This window comes from Danio aesculapii, chromosome 25 (genome assembly GCF_903798145.1).
Source record: "Danio aesculapii chromosome 25, fDanAes4.1, whole genome shotgun sequence".
NCBI classification, from domain to species: Eukaryota; Metazoa; Chordata; class Actinopteri; order Cypriniformes; family Danionidae; genus Danio; species Danio aesculapii.
Window position 1 is genome coordinate 30848155 of NC_079459.1, and position 13101 is coordinate 30861255.

A 13101-nucleotide genomic window follows, 5' to 3' on the forward strand; every position below is an offset into this window, starting at 1 on the left:
TTGCATATTTAGCATGTTTCTTTTCTTTGGCCAACATTTTGCTAGCATATGTTATCATTTTAGAACATTTTCTAGCACATTTTCTAGCATTTACCCCTTTTTAATACAGTGCTACTATGATTTAACAATGTTGAAACCTTTTAGCTTAAAGCTAACATTCCTAAGCTAATTATTCGGCTTTTCTAGTGATAGACAAGTCATATTTCATAAAATTGTAGCTTAAGTAATTGGCTTGACTGCTATTATCGTTAAACACATGGCTAGCATGTTAATAGCATTTTGATAGCATGTTGTACCGCACTGATAGCACCTACATTTTGCTAGCTTGCGTTATGTTGTGTTATCACATGTTGTTAACATGTTTTAATGAATTGCTAGTAAGATTTAACAAAATGTTGGGACCTTTTAGCTTAATGCTAACATTCCTATGCTAATTATTCAGCTTTTCTAGTCATAGACAAGTCACATTTCGTAGAATTGTAGCTTAAGTTATTAGTTTGTCTTAGAATTGACTTTGTCAGTTGGAGTTTGCGCACATTTAGCATGTTTCTTATGTTTAGCCAACATTTTGCTAGCATATGTTATCATTTTATAACATTTTCTAGCATTTACTCCATTTTAATACAGTGCTACTATGATTTAACACCATCTTGGGACTTTTTCACTTGATGCTTACATTTATATGCTAATTATTTGGTGTTTCTAGCAAAAGACAAGTAATATTTCATAGAATTGTAGCATAAGTTGTGTTTTAGCTTAATGCTAACATTCCTAGGCTACTTTTTGGGCTTTTCTAGGGATAGACAATGTATATTTAATAGCATTGTAGCTTAAATGAATGATTATATTATAATAGAATTTTTGTCAGTTGAAAAGAGAAGAGTTTTGGTTCATTTTAACATTATAAATCATTATATATTATAGGATTTTTACAGTTTTGGTTTCGATTAGGAAATAAATAGCAGCCACAGTCAGAGTTTAGTGGTTGTAGTTTTAGATTTAGTCACATAAAGGTCAAAATTTGTCAATGACTTTCTCAAACCAACATAATATTCTCCCAGTAGTTCAGAAACCGTTACGCTTTCACACATAAGAGATTCTTTAATGGTGTACAATTAAGACACGAAGGACACAAACAGATGAACTCGATGTGTTCTAGGTGGACGGCCTTCTCTTCTACCACAAGGAGACGCACTACACCCCGGGCAGCACGCCATTGGTCGGATGGCTCAGACCTTACATGGTGGCCGATATATTGGGCATCGATGTGCCACAGTGTCCTCTCACTAGCAAACCGGATTATGCCAGCCACCAGCTTCAGCAGATCCTGGAGCACAAGAAAACATCCACAGAAGTTCGGCCGGCAGATCAAAATGGCCGATATGAACTCGAACACCTCTCCACTCCAGAGACACCGACGCAGAACTCCCATCCCGCTCAGAAAGAAAACATGGAGACTTGAAAACACTGCGTGAATTTTTTTAGAAAGCACTTTTCTCGAGCCTGCGCACAGCTGTCGAGATGAGTTTTTAATTGCTCCATTTGCAATTCAGTTCTACGGTTTCTACTTCAGAAATGAACGCATTCTGCAGGTTCTATTAGGCAGCGTAAATGATCAGAAATCATCGTACTCCGTTGAATTCACCTGCTCTGTTTAGACCAGGGGTCACCAATCTCTGTCCTGGAGGGCCGGTGTCCCTGCAGGGTTTAGCTCCAACTTGCCTCAACACACCTGGCCGTGTGTTTCAAATATACCTAGTAAGACCTTGATTAGCTCGTTCAGGTGTGTTTGATAAGGGTGGGAGCTAAAATCTGTAGCACACCGGCCCTCCAGGAACAAGTTTGGTGACCCCTGGTTTAGACATTCATCTTTATTGGATTTTATAAATAGCTTTTTAATTAGATATTCTCATTGGACGATCAGGTCATTTCAACAACCATACGGATTGTTTATTTTAATTTGTGTTGTGACTTCAATAAACTTTTACTGTCTGTTTTGTTTATGCCCATGTCTAAAATGATTATATCATTTGCTGGCACACTTGCCACATTTTAATACATTGCTACTATTATTTAATGCAATGTTGGGACCTTTTAGCTTAATGCTAGCATTCCTATGCTAATTATTCAGCTTTTTTACTGACAGACAAGTCACATTTCATAGAGTAGTAGCTTAAGCTATTAGTTTGACAATTTTTGTCAGTTTAAATTTTAGCACATTTAGCATGTTTCTTATGTTTAACCAACATTTTGCTAGCCTGTATTATTATTTTACAACATTTGCTAGCACATTTTCCAATTTTTAATACATTGCTACTATGATTTAACAATTTTATGACTTTTTAGCTACAAGCTAACATTCCTATGCTAATTATTTGGCTTTTCTAGTGATAGACAAGTCATATTTTATAAAATTGTAGCTTAAGTATTTGGTTTGACTGCTATTATCGTTTAACACATGGCTAGCATGTTAATAGCATTTTGCTAGCATGTTGTACCGCACTGATAGCACCTACATTTTGCTAGCTTGCGTTATGTTGTGTTATCACATGTTGTTAACACGTTTAAATGAATTGTTAGTATGATTTAACAAAATGTTGGGACCTTTTAGCTTAATGCTAACATTCCTACGCTAATTATTCAGCTTTTCTAGTCATAGACAAGTCACATTTCGTAGAATTGTAGCTTAAGTTATTAGTTTGTCTTAGAATTGACTTTGTCAGTTGGAGTTTGGGCATATTTAGCATGTTTCTTTTGTTTAGCCAACATTTTGCTAGCATATGTTATCATTTTAGAACATTTTCTAGCACGTTTTCTAGCATTTACCCCTTTTTAATACAGTGCTACTATGATTTAACAATGTTGAAACCTTTTAGCTTAATGCTAACATTCCTAGGCTAATTATTAAGCTTTTCTAGTGATAGACAAGTAATATTTCATAGAACTGTAGCTTAAGTTATGACTTTTTTTTCATGTCTAAAATGATTATGAATGTCCAAACATGTTTAAAGATTTGCTTCTTAATGGACTTATCTACAAGAATTAGGATGCTGCTAGCATGACTTTGCATTCTGCTTGCATGGTCAACATTTTTAGCATGTTTCAAGCATTGTTATATGTTGGGGTACCATGTTGCTAACTTCTATAATGTTTTGCATATTGCTAGCATTTATTGTGAGGCATTTTTCTCAAAATATTGAACTTGGCAATAATGTTCTAGCAAGAATTACAATGGTTAACATATTCGAGTATGTTGCTAGCATGTTTCTAAATTGACTAATGAATATTTTAAGGTGTGCCATTATTTTCAGATGAACTTATTTATAAAGCACTTTAAACACCACAAGTGGAACTAAAATGTTGTACAGAAAATGAAAAACAATATTTAAAATTAGACCATTTACAGGACATTTTTAAAAAGACATTTCAAAAACTAATGTTTTTACCGCGCTCTGGATTAGTATTGTAGAAGATTTAACCCACGAAGGTCATTCCACACCGATCAACTTTACATTTTAGACAAGAGCGGTGAAACTGCAAGGAACTGATCATTTAAGCCAAGAGTTCTGGGCTTACAACGACTAATCAAATTCACAATACTCCAGAGGCCTGTACTATGAAGCTAGATTAGTTGGTTAGCCAGATAAGTTTCAGTTTAGTTTGCACTAATTTTGGAATTTAGATACTAGAAGATATCTCAGCTGCTCCATAATACCATGGCAGCAAAGAGTGCTTAAAACCAAGCTGCCTTCGTGTTACCTAAAACCCAAGATTAGCTTAAACTGAAACTTAACTGGCTAGCCAGCTAATCCAGCTTCGTAGTACAGGCCCGAGCTAGGCCACGAAGAGCTTATTAAACACACAACTAAAGTAGTTCCAGGTGGGTTTTATACGCATTATAGTTCCTAATCACTATACGCGAAACAACGATCAGTTTAATCCAGATTTTAGGGATCAAAGTGATTCAAATCCGTCAGCGCCAGTGGTGTAGTGGTTAGTGCGTCGACACATGCACTTCAGTGCTCATGGCAACCCGAGTTTGATTCCGCCTTGCGGTCCTATGCCGATCCTTCCCCTCTCTCTGTTCCCCATGCTTTCCTGTCAGTTCTCTTTACTTTCAAGTTTTAAAAGTTTTTTAAAGGTGAAAACCTAGAAAAAAATTATTATAAAAGTGATCCAAATCCTACAAAAAAAGGTCAACTAAAGGTTTGATCCGGATCAAAACCAAGATTGGATTATGTGATCTATTCCAATTATTTAATCTGTTTTTTCTTTTGAAAAACCCATTTTCTAGATTTGATCCAATCCGTTATCCAAAATCCTAGTGGATTACTTTTGAAAAACCAGGCCCAGGAGTCAGAAATCAAAACAAAAACAGGCTTTGGATGAGATGTGTAGGAAATTAGTCCTACACACGAGCTATTTGAGGACGGAAGTCTGACAAGTTCTTGAAATACAACATTTGAACAATGTTTTTAGGTGTGGTTACTAGTGTAAGCAGAATAATTGACTGATCTGTTGAATACTAGTTACTTTTTTGGGGAGTAACTCAATATTGTAATGGATTACTTTCAAAAGTAACTTTTCCCAACACTGAAGAGCATAAAGCAGTGTGAAATCTCTGCCTGAGAGGGTGTGCATAATTTGCTAATAATTCAACAACCAATTGTCAACCTTACATGTTATCAATACACCTTGTGTGTGTGTGTGTGTGTGTGTGTGTGTGTGTGTGTGTGTGTGTGTGTGTGTGTTTGTGTGTGTGTGTGTGATTGAAGTAAAATTGGATTTATATTCGCACATTCGGACTTTCCCTTTAATAATACAGTTGAAGTCAGAATTATTTAGCCCCCCTGACTTATTAGCCCACCTGTTTATTTTTTCCCCCAATTTCTGTTTAACAGAGAGATTTTTTTTTCAATTTATAAGCATAATAGTTTTAATAACTCATTTCTAATAACTGATTTATTTTATCTTTGCCATGATGACAGTAAATAATATTAGACTAGATATTTTCCAATACACTTCTATACAGCTTAAAGTGACATTTAGGTTAATTAGGTTAACTAGGCAGGTTAGGGTAATTAGGCAAGTTATTGTATAACGATGGTTTTTTCTGTAGACTATTGAAAAAAAAATTCGCTTAATGGGGCTAATAATTTTGACCTTAAAATGGTTTTAAACTGGTTTAAATGGTTAAAACTGCTTTTATTCTAGCCGAAATAAAACAAATAAGACTTTCTCCAGAAGAAAAAATATTATCAGACATACTGTGAAAATTTCCTTGCTCTGTTAAACATCATTTGGGAAATATTTAAAAAAGAAACTAAATTAAAAGAGGGGCTAATAATTCTGACTTCAAATGTATAACTTCGGACAAGTATTCTAAATAACGAACTCATATTAGTAGCCAATGACTATCATAGTACAACATTGTTCACAGTCAAATAAATACAGCTAATGTTGTTTTCAAGTCATACTTTCATGTAGGGCTGCACAATATATCGTTTCAGCATTGATATCGTAATGTGATCATTCACAATAGTCACATCACAGGATATGAAATGTTGACTTTGTATTATAATTCATCATTTGCATGTGTTTTTGATGCCTGTGATTGTGTAATGACTTTAAAAGCATTCAAGCATAAGAAATCATACCATTTAATTTTGTTCAATTATTTTTTATTTTATCATTCAGTTGCTGTACTTGAATACTGCTAGACTCAGGACATGATAAAACACTTGTATATTTTTCTTGATTGAATTTATAGATTGTTATGCATGAATTTACTCACAACACATGCAAATACAGAAACACACTGCAAATAGCACAGACCACAATAAAAGGGTTTCGGGGGACCCCAAAAAGTTTATAGATTGTTTATTAGATTTTATGGAGATGCAAAGAGTAAACATTAATTCATCAATCTCTGTCTAAACACGTGCATGGGAATACTCACAACACATGCAAATAGAGAAACGCACTACAAGTAGCACGGACCACAACGAAAATGGTGTCGGGGACCTCAGAAATTGTAGATTTTGCATTAGATTTTATGGAAATGCACTCCCGCTGGCCACTGCATAATCCTCCCAATCGATCTAGCATAAATTCTATCCAAATAGAGAGATTAATTCATCTGGTGAAACTATTCATATCGCAATATATATCGCAAGCTATAGCCAAATCACCCTGTAGCCCAAGACCGGTTACTCACTGAAGCTAAGCAGGGCTGACCCTGGTCAGTACCTGGATGGGAGATCACATGTGAAAACTAGCTTGCTGTTGGAAGTGGTGTTAGTGAGGCCAGCAGGACATAATGAAGGGGACACTATACTGTTAGTGAGCGCCATCTTTTGGATGAGACGTTAAACCGAGGTCCTGACTCTCGGTGGTCATTAAAAATCCCATGACATTTTTCGTATAGACTAGGGGTGACTTCATTAATTAAAAATAACACAACGCAGAGAAACAATCGCTACAAAACTGGTGCCGTGACCCGGATGGGAGTGAGGTTTAGGGGGATGAGTGTAATGGAGGCCAGCTAGTGAAGTGCTATGCAGGTAAACCTCACTCCTCTCACCTCTAAAAGGTGCTTTAGCGACAGACACTAGAGGCCATGTCCTGTGGCTGCCGTTGCATCATTCAAGTGAATGCTGCACACTGGTGGTGGAGTGGGGAGAAACCACTCATGATTCTGAAGCACTTTGGGTGTATGGCCATACACTAAATGCGCTATATAAATAAACATTACATCACCTATAAAAATATCGCAATGTTAGATTTTTTCAATATCGTGCAGCCCTTCTTACATGTGATTTCTATGGAAACCCCTTCCTGCCACTGAATTAAATAAATTTTTTTATAAAAAATAAATAATTATAAAGTCAGAATTCTGAGTAATAGTTGCAATTCCAAGTTATTAAGTCAGAATTGCAAGTTATTAAGTCAGAATTGCGAGTTAAGTCAGAATTCTGATTTAAAGTCAGAATTTCTTGTTATAACGTCAGAATTGCGAGTTATAAAGTCAGAATTGCGAGTTATAAAGTCAGAATTCTGATTTATAAAGTACGAATTCTGAGTTGTTAAGTCAGAATTTCGAGTTATTAAGTCAGAATTGCAAATTATAAAGTAAAAATTCAGTTATTATGTCAGAAGTCTAAGTTAGAAAGTCAGAATTTCGAGTTATAATGTCAGAGTTCCGAGTTATAAAGTCAGAATTGCGAGTTATTAAGTCAGAATTCTGAGTTAAAAAGTCAGAATTTCGAGTTATAATGTCAGAGTTCCGAGTTATAAAGTCAGAATTGCGAGTTATTAAGTCAGAATTGCAAGTTATTATAAAATCAGAATTCTGACTTAACTCGCAATTCTGACTTTATAACTCAGAATAGCAACTTTATAATTCAGAATTTTGACTTTATAACTCAGAATTCTGACTTAATAACTCAGAATTGCGACTTTATATTTCAGAATTTTGACTTTATAATTCAGAACGTCACTTAATAACTCAGAATTACGACTTTATAATTTAGAACGTCACTTAATAACTCAGAATTACGACTTTATAATTCAGAACGTCACTTAATAACTCAGAATTACGACTTTATAATTCAGAACGTCACTTAATAACTCAGAATTACTTTATAATTCAGAACGTCACCTAATAACTCAGAATTACGACTTTATAATTCAGAACGTCACTTAATAACTCAGAATTACTTTATAATTCAGAACGTCACCTAATAACTCAGAATTGCGACTTTATAATTCAGAACGTCACTTAATAACTCAGAATTACTTTATAATTCAGAACGTCACCTAATAACTCAGAATTACGACTTTATAATTCAGAACGTCACTTAATAACTCAGAATTACTTTATAATTCAGAACGTCACCTAATAACTCAGAATTGCGACTTTATAATTCAGAACGTCACTTAATAACTCAGAATTGCAACTTTATAATTCAGAACGTCACTTAATAACTCAGAATTACGACTTTATAATTCAGAACGTCACTTAATAACTCAGAATTGCGACTTTATAATTCAGAACGTCACTTAATAACTCAGAATTGCAACTTTATAATTCAGAACGTCACTTAATAACTCAGAATTACTTTAGAATTCAGAACGTCACTTAATAACTCAGAATTACTTTATAATTCAGAACGTCACTTAATAACTCAGAATTGCGACTTTATAATTCAGAACGTCACTTAATAACTCAGAATTACGACTTTATAATTCAGAACGTCACTTAATAACTCAGAATTGCAACTTTATAATTCAGAACGTCACTTAATAACTCAGAATTGCGACTTTATAATTCAGAACGTCACTTAATAACTCAGAATTACGACTTTATAATTCAGAACGTCACTTAATAACTCAGAATTGCGACTTTATAATTCAGAACGTCACTTAATAACTCAGAATTGCGACTTTATAATTCAGAACGTCACTTAATAACTCAGAATTACGACTTTATAATTCAGAACGTCACTTAATAACTCAGAATTACGACTTTATAATTCAGAACGTCACTTAATAACTCAGAATTACGCCTTTATAATTCAGAACGTCACTTAATAACTCAGAATTACGACTTTATAATTCAGAACGTCACTTAATAACTCAGAATTGCAACTTTATAATTCAGAACGTCACTTAATAACTCAGAATTGCAACTTTATAATTCAGAACGTCACTTAATAACTCAGAATTACGACTTTATAATTCAGAACGTCACTTAACTCAGAATTACGACTTTATAATTCAGAACGTCACTTAATAACTCAGAATTGCAACTTTATAATTCAGAACGTCACTTAATAACTCAGAATTGCAACTTTATAATTCAGAACGTCACTTAATAACTCAGAATTACGACTTTATAATTCAGAACGTCACTTAATAACTCAGAATTACGACTTTATAATTCAGAACGTCACTTAACTCAGAATTACGACTTTATAATTCAGAACGTCACTTAATAACTCAGAATTGCAACTTTATAATTCAGAACGTCACTTAATAACTCAGAATGTCACTTAACTCAGAATTACGACTTTATAATTCAGAACGTCACTTAATAACTCAGAATTACGACTTTATAATTCAGAACGTCACTTAATAACTCAGAATTGCAACTTTATAATTCAGAACGTCACTTAATAACTCAGAATTGCAACTTTATAATTCAGAACGTCACTTAATAACTCAGAATTGCAACTTTATAATTCAGAACGTCACTTAATAACTCAGAATTACGACTTTATAATTCAGAACGTCACTTAATAACTCAGAATTGCAACTTTATAATTCAGAACGTCACTTAATAACTCAGAATTGCAACTTTATAATTCAGAACGTCACTTAATAACTCAGAATTGCAACTTTATAATTCAGAACGTCACTTAATAACTCAGAATTACGACTTTATAATTCAGAACGTCACTTAATAACTCAGAATTACGACTTTATAATTCAGAACGTCACTTAATAACTCAGAATTGCAACTTTATAATTCAGAACGTCACTTAATAACTCAGAATTGCAACTTTATAATTCAGAACGTCACTTAACTCAGAATTACGACTTTATAATTCAGAACGTCACTTAACTCAGAATTACGACTTTATAATTCAGAACGTCACTTAATAACTCAGAATTGCAACTTTATAATTCAGAACGTCACTTAATAACTCAGAATTACGACTTTATAATTCAGAACGTCACTTAATAACTCAGAATTACGACTTTATAATTCAGAACGTCACTTAACTCAGAATTACGACTTTATAATTCAGAACGTCACTTAATAACTCAGAATTGCAACTTTATAATTCAGAACGTCACTTAATAACTCAGAATGTCACTTAACTCAGAATTACGACTTTATAATTCAGAACGTCACTTAATAACTCAGAATTACGACTTTATAATTCAGAACGTCACTTAATAACTCAGAATTACGACTTTATAATTCAGAACGTCACTTAATAACGCAGAATTACGACTTTATAATTCAGAACGTCACTTAATAACTCAGAATAGCGACTTTATAATTCAGAACGTCACTTAATAACTCAGAATTGTGACTTTATAATTCAGAACGTCACTTAATAACTCAGAATTACGACTTTATAATTCAGAACGTCACTTAACTCAGAATTACGACTTTATAATTCAGAACGTCACTTAATAACTCAGAATTGCAACTTTATAATTCAGAACGTCACTTAATAACTCAGAATGTCACTTAACTCAGAATTACGACTTTATAATTCAGAACGTCACTTAATAACTCAGAATTACGACTTTATAATTCAGAACGTCACTTAATAACTCAGAATTACGACTTTATAATTCAGAACGTCACTTAATAACGCAGAATTACGACTTTATAATTCAGAACGTCACTTAATAACTCAGAATAGCGACTTTATAATTCAGAACGTCACTTAATAACTCAGAATTGCGACTTTATAATTCAGAACGTCACTTAATAACTCAGAATTACGACTTTATAATTCAGAGCGTCACTTAATAACTCAGAATTACGACTTTATAATTCAGAACGTCACTTAATAACTCAGAATTGCAACTTTATAATTCAGAACGTCACTTAACTCAGAATTACGACTTTATAATTCAGAACGTCACTTAATAACTCAGAATTACGACTTTATAATTCAGAACGTCACTTAATAACTCAGAATTACAACTTTATAATTCAGAACGTCACTTAATAACTCAGAATTGCGACTTTATAATTCAGAACGTCACTTAACTCAGAATTGCAACTTTATAATTCAGAACGTCACTTAACTCAGAATTACGACTTTATAATTCAGAACGTCACTTAATAACTCAGAATTACGACTTTATAATTCAGAACGTCACTTAATAACTCAGAATTACGACTTTATAATTCAGAACGTCACTTAATAACTCAGAATTGCGACTTTATAATTCAGAACGTCACTTAACTCAGAATTGCAACTTTATAATTCAGAACGTCACTTAATAACTCAGAATTACGACTTTATAATTCAGAACGTCACTTAATAACTCAGAATTGCGACTTTATAATTCAGAACGTCACTTAATAACTCAGAATTGCGACTTTATAATTCAGAACGTCACTTAATAACTCAGAATTGCGACTTTATAATTCAGAACGTCACTTAACTCAGAATTACGACTTTATAATTCAGAACGTCACTTAATAACTCAGAATTACGACTTTATAATTCAGAACGTCACTTAATAACTCAGAATTACGACTTTATAATTCAGAACGTCACTTAATAACTCAGAATTGCAACTTTATAATTCAGAACGTCACTTAACTCAGAATTACGACTTTATAATTCAGAACGTCACTTAACTCAGAATTACGACTTTATAATTCAGAACGTCACTTAATAACTCAGAATTGCAACTTTATAACTCAGAATTCTGACTTAATAACTCGCAGTTTTTACTTTATAACTCAGAATTCTGAATTTATAAATCAGAATTGGCGACTTTATAATTTTTTTTTTTTTAATTGTATTTATTTATAATTTTTTTTTAATTATTTTATTTAGTGGCGGGAACGGGCTTCCACAGATTTCAAACCGTAAGTACCATGGTAATCAATATAGGAATCGTGTCACAAGTTCTCACTGAACGAATATGCGAATATAAAACCAATGTACGTTATTGTGTGTTGATCTAAAATAATGTCTAGTTTCTAGAACTGAGTTCCGCTTTGCAGGTGAAATGCTGGCCTCATCAAAATCTCCTCAGCCTGAATGTCAAAACACCACGTTTTTTTTTAGCAAGACAAATCGTGCAAGAGGTCACAGTGATGAAGCTTTTGTTGATTTGAAACCACAAGGTCGCTTCCCCACAGAAAAACCAAAGCGTAATCGGAGAGTTTGGTTATTAGTCAGTCTCTGCTTTCCAGGAACCCATAGCACCTGTCAACCCAGATCAGCCTTCCCGGATCTCCTCATGAGCGGCTCGGCTCTACTAGCACTGAGTAAAGTCTGACGACCAAGAAAAAACGTCAGCAGTCGAGGCTATGTGCATGAAATTATGTCTTTTTATTTGTAGATTAAGGCTATGAGCGAAAGCACTTGTTAGCGCTTTTCCAGAATGATGTAATCACGCTCTCCTGTCAATCATTCCGGAAACACGCCCACAGGAAGCTCTTTGTTGTTTAATCGGATCGGTTTCTTGGCATGTTTTCTTCCGTCAGAGACTTTCATTCGCCTTAAACATTTATGCGGGATGGAAACATCATTTAACAGCTTTGACATTAAATATGGATACTTAAGTGGTTCTGTAAAAACTAATGACATTTCTTCCTAATATAAAGTAAATATTGCATTTTTGATTTGCATAAAATATATATATATATATATTTTTTTTTTGAGAAACAATACCAAACTTTACCTTTTTAAGAGTAAAGAAACCAAAATTTGGCTCTCATTTTAAATCGCAATAAATTAAATTATTTGCTATTTTTGACCAATTTTCAAAAAAAATTATCGCAATATTATTTATTTGAAGTTTGGAAGAAATGCCATGAGACCTTTTTTAAAAAGCTAATTTTAACATTGTACCCCAATCCCACACCTATAATATCTTCGTGTTGATCTCCAATTGAATTAAATATTGTATAATAAACATGTGCGCTGCTTTGTCTACAAATACACACATTAGTTATGAACTAAGAAAATTTGAAAAGAATTTAATTTACATAACTAAGTAAATGTGTTCATTTGTGTGAATGACGAGTCTCGAACGAATCATTTTCGTAATATTTGTGCGATTCACAAATCGCTCGGCTCACTTGGAATCATAACAACGCAGAGTTGGATTTATGCACTCATTGCAGCTAATACGACAACATATGGATGAGAAATGGTCATAAAAATGACACATTACCTGCCGCTAGAAACTAGGAACGCTTCTAACAATTAAACAAGCTACTTAAACGAGCCGTCCAAACGAACCGATTCACTACATTGACTCGGCCTCCAGAGGTTTTTATGAATGGAGAGGAGGAGCGTGGTTCAGCATGCAGTTCTCCATTGTGTCCAT

The 13101-nt window shown here is 33.6% G+C and overlaps 1 protein-coding gene across 1 annotated transcript in view; it reads left to right on the forward strand.

The window, feature by feature from the left end:
• Nucleotides 1-2003, forward strand: part of snupn (snurportin 1) — a 12934-nt gene extending 10931 nt beyond the window's left edge. Inside the window, exon 9 of the mRNA XM_056451787.1 lies at nucleotides 1160-2003. Within this exon, the coding sequence (XP_056307762.1) occupies nucleotides 1160-1462 (303 nt within the window). The 3' untranslated portion in view covers nucleotides 1463-2003. The remainder of the gene's footprint in view (nucleotides 1-1159) is intronic.
• The last annotated feature ends 11098 nt before the right edge of the window (nucleotides 2004-13101 follow it).